General features: G+C 38.4%; 2 protein-coding genes across 9 annotated transcripts in view; one reads left to right on the top strand and one right to left on the bottom strand.

Moving 5' to 3' along the window:
• Positions 1 to 14,225, bottom strand: part of LOC116261764 (transcription initiation factor TFIID subunit 2) — a 59,691-nt gene extending 45,466 nt beyond the window's left edge. For 5 of the 8 annotated variants that reach the window (XM_050079931.1, XM_050079926.1, XM_050079927.1 and 2 more), the window contains exons 1-14: positions 14,001 to 14,225; positions 12,959 to 13,289; positions 12,637 to 12,782; positions 12,351 to 12,417; positions 10,853 to 11,052; positions 10,594 to 10,747; positions 9,958 to 10,042; positions 9,697 to 9,788; positions 8,092 to 8,217; positions 7,960 to 8,013; positions 4,720 to 4,788; positions 4,230 to 4,327; positions 3,792 to 4,139; positions 3,609 to 3,696 (exon numbers count right to left, since the gene is read on the bottom strand). In XM_050079931.1, coding sequence (XP_049935888.1) covers positions 3,609 to 3,696; positions 3,792 to 4,139; positions 4,230 to 4,327; positions 4,720 to 4,788; positions 7,960 to 8,013; positions 8,092 to 8,217; positions 9,697 to 9,788; positions 9,958 to 10,042; positions 10,594 to 10,747; positions 10,853 to 11,052; positions 12,351 to 12,417; positions 12,637 to 12,782; positions 12,959 to 13,289; positions 14,001 to 14,116 — 1,974 coding nt within the window. In that variant the 5' untranslated portion in view covers positions 14,117 to 14,225. Of the gene's footprint in view, positions 1 to 3,608; positions 3,697 to 3,791; positions 4,140 to 4,229; positions 4,328 to 4,719; positions 4,789 to 7,959; positions 8,014 to 8,091; positions 8,218 to 9,696; positions 9,789 to 9,957; positions 10,043 to 10,593; positions 10,748 to 10,852; positions 11,053 to 12,350; positions 12,418 to 12,636; positions 12,800 to 12,958; positions 13,290 to 14,000 lie in introns of those variants that run through there. The other 3 variants (XM_031640610.2, XM_050079930.1, XM_050079932.1) reach the window with 3 other exon arrangements.
• Positions 14,226 to 14,903: 678 nt separating this feature from the next.
• On the top strand, positions 14,904 to 17,188 carry LOC116261765 (pentatricopeptide repeat-containing protein At1g71420). The gene has a single exon (XM_031640613.2). It carries the CDS (start codon positions 15,019 to 15,021, stop codon positions 17,146 to 17,148), a length of 2,130 nt encoding a protein of 709 aa, XP_031496473.1. The 5' UTR covers positions 14,904 to 15,018; the 3' UTR covers positions 17,149 to 17,188.
• The last annotated feature ends 209 nt before the right edge of the window (positions 17,189 to 17,397 follow it).

Below are 17,397 nucleotides of genomic sequence, written 5' to 3'. Positions count from 1 at the left end.
TGCAATGGACCATTTTGGACTAGGTCAACTTTGACCGAGTCTGAAAATGGTCGGATTCGACCTTGGGTACTTTGACCGTACCCGAAACGGTCAACGCCGCACCCAGGCCGTACCCGACGCTGTACCCGTACCTGTGTCGTACTGGTGTCATACCGGTACTGCTCCTGCTACACATACATAAAGCAAGATTTGTATGTGTTTATTCGTATATAACGCAGATACCATTCTCGAATTCTTACCAGTGAGGTTTCCCTCGGGTATTAATAAGACTGTTTTTCACAAGAAATTTAGGAAATTCAAAAAATTAAAATTATGTAAAAATAACATAAAAATTGTGAAATTTGAATTTTCTTCTAATTTTCTTACAAACACAATTATAAATCCAAAATAGTTCCTAAATTATTAAAATAAACATCAAGCAATTTAAAATATGTAAAAAACATTTTTCCTCAAAAGAAGGCAAAAATGGGATTTTTTCATTTAAACATTTTCTCAAAAACTTTTTATCATTTTTTCTCCATTTTCCAGTTTTTGCATTTTTTTTTCAAAGAAAGCCAATATTTGCAATAATTATACATAATATATATACTATACATATAATGAAAAAATTTGCAACCATTATATATATATATATAGAAAAACGGAATGATGACGCTGGCTATTTGTTAACATCTAGGGATGCCTTGGAAATATAAAAACAGAAAGAAATTTCCAGAAATTTATTTCTAGAATTGGTGAATTGGAAACAAAATCCATATTCCAAAACCTCTTACTGTTTGATGGAATGGGATAAAGATTCCAGGCAATTTATTTATTAGTTTGATGGTTGTGGATGGGGATACGTTGAAAGAGGTGAAATGTGTGCCTTTTTTAAATTTAATAAGTTGCAGGATGATCATGCAATTGTTTTGAAAGCATTTCAAGCTTTTCACAAATTTATTGAAATTATTGGACTGATTTGGAAAGTTTTCACAAAGTTGAATCCCCCGTTCTTCCTCTTTGTCGCCAATGTTTCCCATTTTTCATCTCCTTGCTCTTCATCCGACCACCGTCTTCTGATCACCGGCGACACAATAGAGCCGGTGACTGACAACTCTCTTTTGAAGGTGAGTCTCTCTATCTCTCTCTCTAACTGAACGCCTGAAACCCTTTGTCTCAATCCATCTTCACGGCAACGATTCTCTAGCTTCTTCTTCAAGAAATCGAGCGTGAAACAGTGGATTGGTGGATGACGGCATGATAAGAAGGCTCTGGCAGCCAACGCATGCACTGGACATGATCCGAGGAGCAGAATCGAGGCTGAAACGGCTCACTCGCTTCTAGCCATGGTTCTCCAGCTTCGTTCACTCCCAAAAAGTTGGAGAATGAGGAGGAAGGAGCTGCCATAGGGAAGCAGCACAAGGGGCTCCAACCAGCTGCCTCGTGAGATCGTTTCCGTGTAAGGCTGCAAGCCCAACGGCCATTTTTTTCATCCGAAAAAGTTCGTCCCACCCCTTGGGGTGGAATGATATTTCCAGAAATATCATTCTGAAAAATCAATTTAACGGATCTTCTTTTCGTTCCAAGTTTGTTTAGGTGGAAAATTTTTAAAAATTTGAATTTTATTCCTTGAGCTACAGTAAATTTCCAACTTCCAACGCATCAAACGGGCCCATAAGGATTCCAAGTTTGGACCGTCTGATCTAGAATTGGACGGCCTAGATCTCTCCCCTCTCCCTCCCTCTCTCTCTCCTCTCCCTCTCATCTTCTCAAAGGGGAGCCCCAGTGCAGCATCGGGGCTATTTGTTGGCAGGTATCCTTGTATGTGTTGTTCGGAAAGAGGAGGACTCAATGATTATTAGCTGGCGACGGCTGGAGAAGCTGGTTGGCCTCTCCATTGAAAAGACGTAAGAGAGAGAGAGAGAGAGAGGAGAAGAGAGGGATGAATGAGAGGATTCACAGGAAGAGAGAGGGTAGGAGACCTAGGCCATCCGATTTTAAATCAGAAGGCCCAAATTTAGGGTCCCTGAATGTCTAAAAGAACTAGAGTCAACATTCAGGGTCTATACAGAAGAGATAATGTAGACAGTATGTATATGTACTTGAACATACTTTAAAGATTACACGTACAAGTAATCCACCCTAGGAGATCCTCATTTCACAATTTGCTTGTAGGAATCCACTCATTTGCTGCCTCAGTTTCTGAAGCTATTATGCCTAGTGCTCTTCGTAACCCTGCCACCAATGGAAGGCCTTGGCCTCCCCCACCTATCAGTCTGGCTGTGGAAGACAGCCACAGGTTCCCTATGGTTAGTGGTTACGTTGTTGCTTCATGACTTCATCCCAATCAAAGACCCGATCACAACATGTGGTTTTGCAACACTAGTGGTAGAGAAAGCATTGGTGAATCATTGGTCTGATGATTCAGGCAAAACCAATTCCCATTACATGTTCACCACAGCATGTTGTTACCATACATACAGGGATGGTTATATATGCTAGAGCTTTTCATCTTTCCTTCAATTTTTCTTTTATTTCATTTTTTTGTCCTTCAGTGGTATTCCAGTAACTTCTGAACAAGATGTCCCTAGACTAACTGCTAGAGTAGTGGAATAACTAGCTGAGTTAGCCATTTGGACTAGCCAATGGCTAATCCAAGTGGTGTCTTTCCTTTTTGTTCCCATGTATAGAGACCGGCTTTGGCACCCACCGTTATTATGCTTTGTTAAGCATATTAGATAAATAATGATACGATTTTGTGGGAGTGTCGGTGTGCCTTAGTTCACTGGCAGTTGTCAAGCTCAGCGTGTGTTGGCCTTATTTACTATTAATATAATTGCATTTAGATTACTACATCGCAACAAAAAGGATATACATACAGAAAAAACAAAACAATTTCTTTTCAGATAAAATATAAATAGCTTTACGTTCTCTGTGTATCATTCAACAAGTGTGCATTGTCATACATTGACATACATATGCATGTACTTATATACAGGCACATAAACAATCCTTCATTTCAATGTTCAGAATCGCACATTAACAGCATCAAGAATCAAGAACCATAAGCACATAATGGCAGTGAAATCCCAAAACATGGATGCTTGAAAATATGACTTAACAAAAATTGAATCTTGAAAACAACAAGCAAAGGTTGAACCATTCTGCACCTACACAATCCATTTAATGGACATGACACATTGCTTCCCAAGTATGAACTATTGCAACAAAACAAATGGGGACAAAAGAGCTTTTAAAACGTGGAATGCTAAGACTAAGATATAACCATTTCATCATTGAATTGGAATATTGGGTAAAAACTATACAGGTTCAAGCAAATAGAGGAAACCAAAAGAAAGGGAATCCAGGTTAACCTAGACATGGAGCTCAATAGCCCACCAAGCCAGGGACATCCAACATTTATATATGCCCCAGCCAACTGAAAAAGTATAAAGGTATCACTTAAATTGAAAGCAAGTGCTTCATATCTTTTAAAGAGGTTCACCAGAATTGTATCATGAACACAATTAAAGTTTGTAAAAGAGGATGCAGATGGATGAGGAACAAGATCACAGGGGAGCACGTGAATACTGGATTTCAGTGGGTCATAGTCAAACTTTGCTTCTTACCCACATCTGTACAGGTTGATGAAAATGGATTTCTGCCAAATATTCCATTTCTGGGTCCACCCTAACCCACAACAAAGGGGATTCCAGGCTGAAAAAGTATAGGAAAACAAAAGGTTCAAAAATTAAGAACATTAGCATTACTAAGGCACTTGAGTGTTTGGAACCAAGATCCAGCACATTTACCCAGAACGAATATCCACAGCACTTGTGGCATCACCATTGTCATCAGATCCATCAGGTTTTGAGCCTTTCTTTGGCCGTTGAATGCGCTTTGCTGCAAGTTTAGAATGACATTGCAGCTCCAGAAGCTGCCAAGTATCTCCAGCCATAGGTAAACTTGGATGGTCATACATCCCGTCCAATTCATGAACTCTGATACTCATCATGCCAGGCCATCCTACATCACCTCCTCGTGGATCGGTTTCCAGGTTATCCCTGAAAATGGCAACTGTGGACTCGGCTGCAGCAGTACAACCACGTAGAACTGCCAGCTCCATCATGTTTCTTCTTTTGTTATAGGACAAGCCCATTCTTCAATCATAAAAAAGGTACTATCAAGCAAGGATATTCAACATCTTCAATTATTAGTAAAAACTCCAATTACAAACTATAGATATTAACCTCAATACAGGGCATCCACAGGATCCAACCCAACGCGGGAAAAACTCCTTCAGAAATGGGCGTTCAAGATTCCCAACTTTGTTAGCTAAGTGTCGGAACTGCAATTAGAATTTTAGAGGAAGTTAGGTGTAGTTTAAGTAGGAAGCATCAAGACTAATCACTTTGGTGCAACTGTACCTAAAGGATAAGCAAGGGCAGGCCGTGGCATACAATGTAACAATGTCAAGGTCAAAACATCCCACATCTTACTAGATTACATCTTCCAATGAAAACAATGAACATATATTTGCAATTTTGCATGTAGAAATGTGTGCATCATGCACGAGAGAGAGAGAGCATGTAAGCATCAGTTAATTGCTCATTTGTATGAATATACGGCATATAATTCTCAAAATGTGTTCACACCTATGTTTCTTCAAGAAAATCAAAGATAATACATTATTTTTTTATCTACCTCTTCCAAATTAGTGTCAATAACTCAATATCTCACCTCCTTTGTGCTAAGTGTCCTTGAGGGTCGTATAGGATCTTTTGCATTAGAAATTATGGTCTGTAAAATCTGAAGAACAAAAGAAAATGAAATGAAATAAGAAAGAATGAGACCAATGTAAGTACACTATAGCACTCCTATGAATGAACAAAAATGGGAGTGAACATATATCTGAACCATCATGAGACATCAAAACATAAGTCAGAATCAACTTCAAAATTGTAGGAAAGTTAAGGCCTTGTGTATAATATATCTAAATGGTCAAAAAACAGAAAAAGAGCAACACCAACATACATCAGGATATATTAATTCTTTATACCATTACCTGTAACTAAAAAAGTTTTCCACAAGTCAATCCAGGCGTAAATGTGGCATGAAAATTTTAAATGGCCAGATAAGAGAACAGCACGAAATCAATATTTGACACAATACTATGGTTTACTGTAGTTTTAACTGGTGAAATGTCCTGTGTACTTCTATTTATCTGCCTCACTAAACTATGTGGCAACTCAAAAACCTATCAGTAGGCAAAACTAATATTGTGCCTATTTTGTTTAGTCACTTAGTGTACAATATGTAATGTAACAGTGGTGAAGGTGCGACAACCTGTATCAACCAGTATCGTACTATATGGGGCCATAGTGGGATACAAGTTGATATGTATTGTATTTCATCATAAAAATAAAGGGGGCCTGAATGGTGATCTTTTCATTTTTGAGTTATAAAACCATCCTCACAATCTTAGATACTCACATCATTTTAAAGGAAAAAAAATGATTTCAAGCTAGATGTGTATGTGAGACTGACAGATTGATTTTGCGATTGAATTCTGTTTGTACATGAAAACCTATTTTTACTGTGAAAGGCACAAAATCTTTCACATCGTTATTGTACCTTGAAGATATGACTTTAAATGACCTGCATGCCAATGGTGCTCTCACGATGATAATCAAGCCAACTTGAAGGTTTTGTAAAAAGGAAACAGCCACAAGAATCTCTTGGTTAAAACACCATTTATTCAAGAGGGCCGAGGCATATGAAAATGTGGCCCCAAGCACCTTTAGAAATCCAACAAGAGTTGTAACTTGTAAGAAAATGAAAATGCTGAGATGAGCTCTTGTGAACCCTGAGAAGTAGAGGATGAGGACAATATTGAGCTTCCTACTTCTGATCCTGCTGATGCTAGTATAAGGCCAGACGTGCTACTTTGAAGACAAAAGGAAAGAAGTCATGCACCCAACAGCTACTTCGAGGACAAAAGGAAAAGTTGTGCATGCAAAAAGTAATTCTAACAGAAAGAGCAGGCAGAACAGGTGAAAGATCTTGTGCCATGCACCCAGGTAAAGCTAGAATATTTCTAGCTCAACTAAAAGTTCTTTTCCTTCTCATACTACTACAAATTTTCAATCCAATTTCAGATAGCTATAACTCCCACACATTTGATAAAACAGGCAGACAATGCAATTCAAGTTCTACAATACATGCACTTCGTTTTATGTGATAAAAACTAGATTTACCACAAATCTTTTGACAGAGTATAATGAAACAAAGAAATGCTTTCAGGCGAACGTCATCATGTAATGAAAGGGTTGTGTGTCTGTGTGCTCATAAGGGAAAGTCAAGGAAAATTGTGGATATTATATTCAACAATTAACTTTTTGAATTGTGTGTAAAACTATTGAAAATCAACATACGCTTGGTCAAAGCCTTAAAATTGGTTGACTAAGACAGGCTTGCTATAGTTTACCTTTATGAAACTACAGGCCAAGCAAAAGAGGCTACAAAAAGCGTCTCAAGGAAGGGAAAATGTTGCATATAACCATATAGAGGACTCCAGATAAGAGGTGGTTTGGCAAATTTATCATACCATTCATGAGGCAGCATATTACTTACATTTTACATTGAGATATTCTGCAGAATTTAAAATGGATAGAGAAGTGATATTAGACTGCAATGAAATATTAGCCATTGATCTTGACATACAAAATCTGACTCATCAAGACCATCTATGATAATTATCAAGGTCACATGGTAAGAGGTGCAACCCTTAGAAATAGAACACCAGTTCGTCCAGGTATTATACACAAAAGTTCAACATTTTTTTTATTTGTAACTTAGTAATTTTGTTTGTTGTTTTCATAGAGTTTCATTTAAGTTTAAATATATAGCTATATAGGTATCAGAGTGACTGCTCAAACCTTAAACGCTTTGCCGTGAAAATGTCAATTAGATATGCAGTGCAAGTGGACACAAAAGAAATTGAAGTTTTTTCCAACAAATCTATGTTAACAATAGAAACTGCAAAAGGTCGAGTAACCATGTCCATGTTCTATATAATATGTTATTCAGGCAAAGATGTATATCTATTTATCTTAGGCAATTAGAAAAAACTTCCACAAGAGAGCACAGAGAGCAAGTTGGCTCTATCAACTGAGAGCACTTTGATGTAATAGAACCATGGGTTGAAGAGGAACCCGCCACCATACTTCAAGAAAAAAATCTTGAATTGTTCAACATCGAAAACTAACAAAAAATAGACCACGATGAGCCTTCACATGTCGAGGAGGAAATTGAATTTGAAGTTAATTATGAAAATGAAAATAAATAATCCTATTTTTGTTTGTCATTTGCAGTAAACAAGTTTATTTTGTGATGCATAAGTTTTTAAGCTCATTTCTTGATGGCCATGATGTTGCATAACATGTAAAATTGATGAATCCTTATTGCTGAAATTGTGTGTGACATGTTTTTATAGAAAAGCATTTTTATTTTTTCTATTTTATCCCATTTTGTATTTTTTCTTTGTCTATAATTTTTAAAACTGAAAAAAAAAGTTATTATGACATGTTTACACATCCAATTATTGGCCCACTGGTACGGTTATTTTCTATGCACTTTATGGCATTGTGTATTGACTGTCATCTAATGTAGCAAAGCTTAGTTGTTCAGAGCATTCTGTTTATAAGATAGACTGATGTATTGCCAGAAAATAAAGAAAATTACAAGTCACAAACAGTGAAGGTTTAAAATGTCATACTTTATATTTGATGCCAGCAAACATCTAATGTACTTAAACATTTCTTCATGCAGTTGTACTACCTTTTCCTAGTATTTTTTTATTGTTCCAGGATGTTTTTGAAAAAGGAAGAAAATCCTCGGTCAAAGTAATTGCCTCTAGCACAAACCCTACGACAGAACTACCGAAACGCAAATCACGGCAATGAATACAAGAATTCACACCTTGCGGAACGATTCAGGACCCATCTGCTTCTCTAACATTTCAAGAACTGACACCTATTTTGAAAGACATCAATATGTTAGGATAATGTGAAACATGATTAAAAAAGAAAAAGGGAAAGAGAAATAACCTACAGCTTTCCAGGACCGTATTTTTCCAATTAGACCTAATCTTTGTGTCCCATACAACTCAGTTGAAGCTGCAGAAGAACTCAAAGCAGTTGCCCCATCAAAATCAGCCTTGCAAACAACACAGTTGGCCTGCAGTTATGCAGGTTTTGTATAAGAGAGGAAAAAAGAAGAAGAAATGAGACACATGGAATGTCAGCACAAAAACAATGCGAGCCACATAAAAAGTTCCAATAGAATGAAATGATCTGTGTACTCAAAATAATTAATGCAAATATAGATCACAAAACCCAAAGAGACCTCTCAACCATGCCTTCAATTTTTCTGCAACCAGCAACAACAGTCTTCATATGACTGGAAATCAGTTTGTCACCAATATCTAAAAACTTTAAAGTATATTTGCAAATATTGAAATTTTACTTTCAAATTTATCACAAAAAATTATATGTCAACATATTACAATGGGAATATAACCACATCTTTTAAAACTTTTGGAAAAAGTTCACATATCTTCTATTTGTTATTTTTCCTAATTGTGTGATTGTTTTGTCATATTACCGCAGGAAAACGCTAAAGCCCATAATTTCCTTTTTTATTTTTTATTTTTAGATTTTCCAAAATTTTTGGAGAAAAGACAATTTTTGAGGAAAAAAATACTAAAGAAAACTCATGCCAAGAATGATATCTAGAAACCATGTCAGAAATTTGTCTTTTGCACAACATGCATGTGTCTCTAATTAGCAGCCAAGGTACATGTAAAGTTGTAAAACAGCCTGGAGGCACGGCAAGTTATGCTGCAATATGGCCTGCATAATCAAAAAGCACCTAGATGCCTAAACATCAACTTACATGGGAAGTGGCAAGCACAAAAGTTACTTTTTCCAATTTTTCATGCAAAAGACATTAAATTCTGATTCATTCAACTTAACTTATTTTTAATTTTTAAGTTGATTTATAGGTGTGTTTTTTATTTTAACTACTTCTAAGTCCCGACTTAGCCCTAGTTTCATAATTCATATTACATATCAAACGACGTGAATATGAGACGGCAACAAAAGACACCCACCAAACAACTAAACCATCCATCATTGATAGTTGATGTAAGTAATGATACAATTTGAGGCACACACAACACAATTAAATGTCATATACCTACACTTCATTGTCTATGCACTGCACATATATAAATGTGATGTACACAGAGACACAGTCATTCACGACAAAGGGTGATTGACCCAAAATAAAGCTGGACACTGTATTAATTGCCAGATGCCCAGTTGATGCACTCTCAGGATAGCCATTAAAGTGATAAAGGTACAAGTAACCTAAATGAACCATAACATTCCCGAACAACTAGTCACTAGGTGTCAATTCATTGGCAAAATTTCACCAAATATCCAGGTTCCAAGACTACCTTTATTTTACCTATATATGACAAGCATTTAAATCAAACAATCAGCACAATTATTCAATAATAGCAAATATATGTAACAATATGTATGAAAAAATAAGATTAAAGAGCTCTGCTGGTGTAAAAAAATAGTAGAAGTAACCAATTTAGTCAGAAGTAAGAGGATCAGTTGACAAGAGTTTCAAAGGAGGCAAAAGCACCTTGTAACGGCGATATCGAGCTTCATTATTTCCAAGAAAACGCTTTATATACAAGTCAGAAAGAAAGCCAGCAAGACCATCTAAAAGCCACTCTGCAAAACATCCAGGAATGAACTTTAATTAGATAAAGATGGAAATATGCTAATAAATATTACCATTTACCTATCTGCTAACACTGCAATTTTATGGTTCAACAGCAAAGGCCAAAGTTACACAAAATTACTTGAAATAAGGTCAATGTTTTATGCTTAAACTGTTTACCATCATTTGGTGTTTCAGCAGTTATATACACTCCAAACCACTGCCTTGCAAGGGCAAATGCCAGCTTTATCCTTGTATCAATTGTCTGCAGAGGAGAAAACAGATCACGTAAAAGTAAAAACCCACAAGAATCATTAACATGATGCACTTTTCCATTTCAGAAGCATAATCTGAACATACAAAGCCATGCACCTTCAAAAAATAAACTGTTTCAAGTTATCACAAAGTAATCTGTACAACAACAACAAGAAGCTAATCAAAATAAAACCAGGAGGGGAAGAAAAGCTCTTCATCTGCTAAAAAATGAGTCTTGGGCAGATTGCATGCTATTGTCTATATAGGACAGGATACCAACACAACTGTTTCTAGGACAAATCGAGAACTATCTGTTAATTTATTTCTAGTGAATTACCATAAATGAGTACTTTCCTGTTCATTCAAAAATTTTTTGCTTTTTAAAGCTTGCAAGCCAAAGCAAGATAAGTGCAAGCTCCATGAAGCTGTTCATGTCGAGCAGCATCGAAATGCTTGCCAAATTTATATGAAGTGGCCGCATTTAAGCATCTCATTTTTCAACACATCTTGGCTGTTTTTGTTAAGCAAGAGAATAACAAAGGTGTTAGGAACACAAAATACCTGATCAATTACTTTCTCGTCAAACAGCACTTGAGAACTGAAAATACACATTGATGCCCCCAAGCTTACAGAAGAAATAGTCATTTCAGGCATAAGAAAAACTTGTTTGTATGAACCAAATGGAAATGATGCAGAAAGATACTCTTCAAAATAGCTGCAAAAAATTAAACTGATGTTAAAGAAAAGCGACTTGTAGTTTTGTACTACTTCCTCTATAAAATTGTTGAGCAATCAAGATGAATGAAACATCTGCAAGTACCTATAAACATTAAAGAAAAAACCCACTGTATGCCGAAGCCTAGATAGGTTAGAAGTTAGACATAGATGTGTTATCATTGCATTTTGACGGTCTGGGAATATCTCGAAAGGTCCAACTGCCAACGATATGCACTCTGCAGTAACTGGAACACTCATACTATAGACATAGGTCTTGCGCGGAGGATCATCCTTACTAAGAACCTGCAAAACACAACATAATGGTAACATGAATCACCATAGCCATAAGCGCAGACAAAATAAAGGTCCTCCAAAATGCCATAAAACCCCTTAATGGCCTGGCCACTAGAGATGTACTATGCATTCTAAGTCATCCAATAATATGTGCATTTTTTCTTCCTTAGGGAAATGAAATAAGTTATAGTATGATAAGAAAGTATGTTGTGGAGTTGATTCTGACATTGAAATTTTTCCTTTTTGGGAATTGGGAGAAACTGAAATTGAGATATTTCAGTTTTTTTGCTTTTAAGAGAATTAAGAAAAAGTGAAAAACAGTACTACCAAAGAAATACAAGGATAAGCATGGAAGCATAAGCAGGCCAATAACGAAATATAAGAGAAAGCAACCAGCAAAACTACAGTGTGCTGTCTGACACCAACTTAATCCATCATCAAGATGAGGTGTACATCACAAAAAATATAAGAAAGATTGTCCATCATGAAGATTCAAACAAATAAAGCCATCCTGCATTAGCAACTCATCCCAGGCCTTTCTTGCACATACAGTGGCATAAGTTACTTAGGGAAGATGACCCAAGTCGTCAATCTATGGGCATCATTAACACAAAATGTTTTTCTGGTATGAAAATCTGGTCTTTCAGGCAACAAGAGCTGCACTAATTCTTCAACAGGAAAAAACATATCCAGGAAAATGCTCTATGGTTCTAGAGTCTCAAGACGCATCAAAGACAGCAGTTCAAGATGCTATGGGTGAGAAATAATTCAAGAATGCCACCCTTGTGGAAAAACAGGTGCATTAGAAACAGGAAGAACAGGACTTCAAAACACATAGATGTGAAAGTATCACTAAAATTAGAAATATGATCAGGAAAAGTAAATTGAAGTCCATTTGGGATTTTTTTTTCGACAAAAAGCAAATAGCTAATTAATGAATGTTGCATATAGAGGTCTGCATATCCAGTGCAAATACATATTGCAGCACAAACAAGCAAAGCACATGATACAAATGGAGGGAATCAAGAAAGAAGAAGCCATTGCAGGGTTTTGTAAACTGAAACAACCAGTTATACGAAGGACTAGAAAGTAATTGAAGATATAGATAAAATGGAGAAGTAGGACTCATAAACTAGCCACATCAACATGGGCATAATGCCCCATCATGACTCCTACAAATTGTTTCATGTCATAGTCTGCAGACTCAGTATTAAGCAATATCCATTCAAAATTTTTCCGAACTATCGTCTCACTGATACATGAAAAACTAATGACAAGATAGATGAGAAGAACAAGGCAGTACAAACCTGATAAAGTAAGTCTCCATTGCTGACAGCAACAAGCTTATGGTCCACTGTAAACTCCAGATCATAGCTGAATAAAACAAAGGAACCATTCACATAACTGGAAGACCAACAAAAGAAAATGAAATAAACCCCAGACAGGCAGACTGAAATATTCATTTATCTAGCTATTCTAATCTCTGGATCATAGCTTACTTGAAGGCACAGACCAGTTACATAGAAATGTGGACTACAGCTAAATGGAAAACATCAGAAAACCAATAAAGCACCTCAATTGAGTAAACATTACCAGCAACGCTGTGAACTGCTGTCTATGCAAGGAAACCAACAGTGTGCACGCCTTATTTGGTTATCTGTATGGACTATGTTATCCCTAAAATGGATGCCTGTTTCTGCCTTCTCTACCCAATAATCAATGCGAACCAATTTTACATTCTGCATCCAATATCAACCTACATGAGAAACCACAACAAAATTGAACTACTTCATGAAAATATAATAATTCATCCTCAGATTGAAAAGGACAAAAGATCACAAGAAGAAAACGCTAAAAGGGGCATCATTGGTTCATTAACCCAAAGCTCGTAGCAGTTAGCATCTTGGAAAACCACCTTGTCACCCAACGAAGGTTGTGTCCTTTCTTCAGCAGCGTCCCTGCTCTGATTTTCAGTACTTAAATTCACTTTCTTGCTACACAGGATAAGCAGATTTGGAGCCATTTCTTTGTCCAAAGACGACAAATAGCTCGTGCTAGCAGCGTCAGCAGCAGCAGCAGTGCAGTTCACCGACTCCCATCTCTTTTCATCTTCAACGTGCTGATAATGGGGGAAAAATTCAAATGCCGCCGGCTCGCCATCTACCAAAATACTTTCTATCGTCATGTTATCAGCATGTAATCCTACCATCCCGCTCTCCGGTGGACTAATTTTCAGTTCGGTGTACCTTTAAGGATAATTGACAGATTACACGGGTCAGCCCTCAGAAAAGAATGATCACAAGTCATAGCACTTGAATAAGGATAAGAAATAATAGCGTTTTACGCATCCTTTTGACCAGAAATCCCAACAAAAATGTCGCAGAGCAGAACACAGACAATCAAAGAGCAATGAATAGTCAAGCTCCTAGCGCAACCAAAGCGGAGGGTCTGTGGATCGAAAAGGAAGCATCTAGCTTGTCTTACAAGAACATTGAAATGTCGACCACATTGTATCCACAACTCACAACCCCAACGTCGAAACCCTTGCCCGGGTAGACAAATGACGTACCAATTCCAAGACAGGTAGACCGGTAGCTTCTACTGAGAAGGTCCCCAGGGAACACAACCCATCGTCTTTCAGACAAATGCAAACCGATCAAAAAACAAAAATCATTCAAAATAAATGGATGCTGTGGAACTTCGGTGACAGAAAGTGCCAAAAGACATCCAACTACTATGTTCCCACGTCCACGTGAATCAACGAAAAGAAAATGCACAGAAGCAATTAAGCAAGTAACACAGCTGCTAACCACAACCAGATCCCATGGTGGTCGGATTTTTCGATCCCAGCATCACGATCAGAAATTCCTCCGCGAACATAAAAATCTAGGGCTTCCACCGAGATGATAACATAAAATAAGCAGATATGGTCATAAGACAGAGCGACACGACCATACCCATAGAGCCGTTTGTTATCCGTGTCGACGGAGAGGCAGAGCTTCTGGTGGCGGACGACTGCACCGGAGCTCTCCGGCTTCTGCTCCTCGATCTTCGGCTTGCGAGCTTTCGCCATCCCTTCGTATGCAAAGACGAGCTCAGCACTGCACCAATGGCGCCACCGCCACAATAACAAGCGCCAAATCCTTCCCCCGGCAACAACGGAGAGAGAGAAATTGGGAAAATGGAAGGTCCCTCTTCTTACTTATAGACGAGAGAGAGAGAAATTTACGTAGAAGTGCCAGTATATTTGGTTATTTCATGCGGTTGTCTTCTTTCTTTTTAAACCACAATGGTGAGGGGCGTGAGAGCCGAGCCTGTTTTTTTCTCCTTCTTTTCAAATTCAACACTATGCAATGAGCACCTCTCAAACAGGGTACGATTTCTTTAGGATAAAAATTGCCTAAAGAAAAAAAAATCAAGTTAAAAAAATGACACTGATGATGGTTCAATTGAATATGTTGTAGATTCGCAAATAACGATTTAAATTTAACATATTAAGCTGTTGGTGTAATAGACCAATCAAATTCAATGATTCAACTGAATTATGTTATGTAAGGTAGAACAATTTTATTCTATTTATTTAAAAAACAAGCATTTTAAAACAACTATAAAATAAAAATTTAGTTTAAATGACGTATTCATACAAGCTAAGGATCGAATGGATTTTTCACCGATTCCATTCAAATTGAATTTCTCTTTTTTTTCTTTTTTTCTTTTTTTGACAGTCGTTCAAACTCACCATTATGCGTTACAAGGTCACCTGGCCAAGCTCTTTTTCACTTGACAAAGTCGCTACCTGTAAAAACGCAAGAGGTTGTGTGCGTTTCTGTTATATATTTCAGCTACTTTACTTATTTTGCTTCGGGCAAGAGGAAACACACTGGTGTTCGGTTGGTTCTTATGATGGCCCGGGCGCCATGATGGAAGTCCCCATGGCTGCTCTGCAATCTCTCGTCTCAGAATGGCGGCGAGAACATGAATCTGACGACCTCCCGAAATCTCACTGCTCGCGCGCTTCGGGTTGCTCTCGCCCATGCGTTCTCCTCACCGACCCCAATCGATCCTCAAGCGTGCGCTTCGTTGCTCCACGCCTGCGCCCGCCTTGGTTGTGTCACAGAGGGCAGAGGCCTTCATGGCTACTTAATCACCAACGTTGGCTGCCCTGGCTTGTTTCTTTCCAATAACCTCATCAATATGTATGCGAAGTGCGGTTGGCTGGGATACGCCCGGAAAGTGTTTGATGAAATGCCTGAAAGAAACGTGGTTTCCTGGACTGCACTGCTTAGTGGCTATGATCAGGGAAACCAGCCTCGCCTATGCTTAGAGATATTTTCTCAAATGCATGAATGTTTGTTCATGTGTGCACCCAATGAGTACACTTTTGGTAGCGTGCTCAGTGCTTGTGCTTCCTTGGGGGGCTTGCCAGCGAAAGGCCAGCAGGTGCATTGTCTCGCCATCAAGACAGGATTTGATCCTCATGTTTATGTTGGAAATGCACTCATCACCATGTATTCTAGGTGTGAAGATTCGCTGCAACATGCGGAGTTGGTCTTCTGCACAATGCCCGAGTCCAATGCCATCACATGGAATTCGATGATCGCCGGTTACGAGTGTTGTTCTCGTCACCTTGAAGCCTTTGGCCTCTTCATACAGCTGCACCGGGCTGGAGCTGGGCAAGATCGTGTGACTTTGATGAGCATTCTGTCCTCGTGTTCCTCTTTCGAGAGGCTGGCACCGGGGCTTCAAATCCACTCTCTGATCACGAAGACAGGAATGCTAATGGAACTTGAAGTGAGTACCTCGCTCTTGAAGGTATATGCAAGTTTGGGCAGTGCAGATGACTGTTTCAAAGTGTTCTTCTTGGAGATGCCAACTAGAGACATTGTTTCATGGACTGGGATGATTACTGCCTACTCTCAGCATGGTCCAGAACAAGCTCTGGATTTGTTTCGGCAGCTAAAGAGGCACAGAGAGTCCCCAGATAGGTTTACCTTTTCGATTGTGCTCAAGGCTAGTGCAAATTTGGCCACAAGACAGCACGGCCCAACAATTCATGCCCAGGTCATTAGATCGGGTTTAGAATCAGAAGTTGTACTCTGCAATATCCTGATACACATGTATGGAAGGTGTGGAAAATTAGACTCTGCGGCTCAAGTGTTTCAAGAAATGAAAGGACGAAATATTGTCTCTTGGAACTCAATGATAAAAATTTATGCAGTCCATGGGCTTGCCACCGAGGCACTTGGATTGTTTTCTGCAATGCAAGCAAATGGAGTACAACCTGACAGTGCCACTTTTGTAGGTCTACTCTCTGCTTGTAGTCATGCTGGACTTGTGGATGAAGGTTGCAAAATATTCAAAGATATGACTGTTAATCATGGAATTGAACCGCTAAAAGACCACTATTCATGCATGGTTGATATTCTTGGTCGTGCAGGGCGCTTGCAAGAGGCAGAGGATCTGATCGGGAGGATGCCCGTGCAGGCTGATTCTATAATATGGCTTGCATTGTTAAGTGCCTGCAGGGTTCATGGAGACGTGATAATTGGAGCAAGGGCCGCTAATAGGTTGCTTGAACTTGAGCCTAGTAAGTCAGCGCCTTATGTGTTGATCTCTAACATGTACATCGCTAGCGGAAATCAGACTGAAGCTGCCCTCGTGAGGAAGAAGATGAAAGAGATCAGGGTGAAGAAAGAACCGGGGCTAAGTTGGATAGAGATTGAAAATAAGGTCCATATTTTCAGAGTGGCCGATAAACTGCACCCTCAGTCTGATGCCATCTATGTTATGCTTGAAAACATGAAAATGCGTTTAAAAGATAAGGGCTATGTCCCCTCTACTAATCTGGTCTTGCATGAGGTGGAAGAAGAACAGAAGGAAGAGCAACTCTATTACCACAGCGAAAAGCTGGCTTTGGCCTTTGGGCTGATGAGAAATTCTAGTGAGTGCCCAATTACGGTCATGAAGAATATTAGGATATGTATTGATTGCCATAACTTTATGAAGCTGGCATCTGACTGTTATAAGCGGGAGATTATAGTGAGAGATGCCAATCGTTTTCACCATTTTAGAGATGGATGTTGTTCTTGTAAAGACTATTGGTAATCTATCAGAACTAGCAGAGAATGCTGTATTAAATTATTCAGATCTCAGCAATTAATTTTTCACTTTCAAGATTTTAGACAGAATCCTCCAAGGATAGAGAACGATACATATAAAGGATTAGACAGGATTTGTCAATCACTTATCACGGTATTCTCAAGAAGGAGATGAAGCAGTAATAAAGTATGTTGGTGGCTAGGCGCTCAGAGTCGTGTTTAAAGTTTAAACTCTTGGCGTAAGAAATTTGAGAAA

This window comes from Nymphaea colorata, chromosome 10 (genome assembly GCF_008831285.2).
Source record: "Nymphaea colorata isolate Beijing-Zhang1983 chromosome 10, ASM883128v2, whole genome shotgun sequence".
NCBI lineage: Eukaryota > Viridiplantae > Streptophyta > Magnoliopsida > Nymphaeales > Nymphaeaceae > Nymphaea > Nymphaea colorata.
The sequence above is the reverse complement of the archived record's forward strand: the minus strand, read 5'-3'. Positions and strand labels throughout refer to the sequence as shown.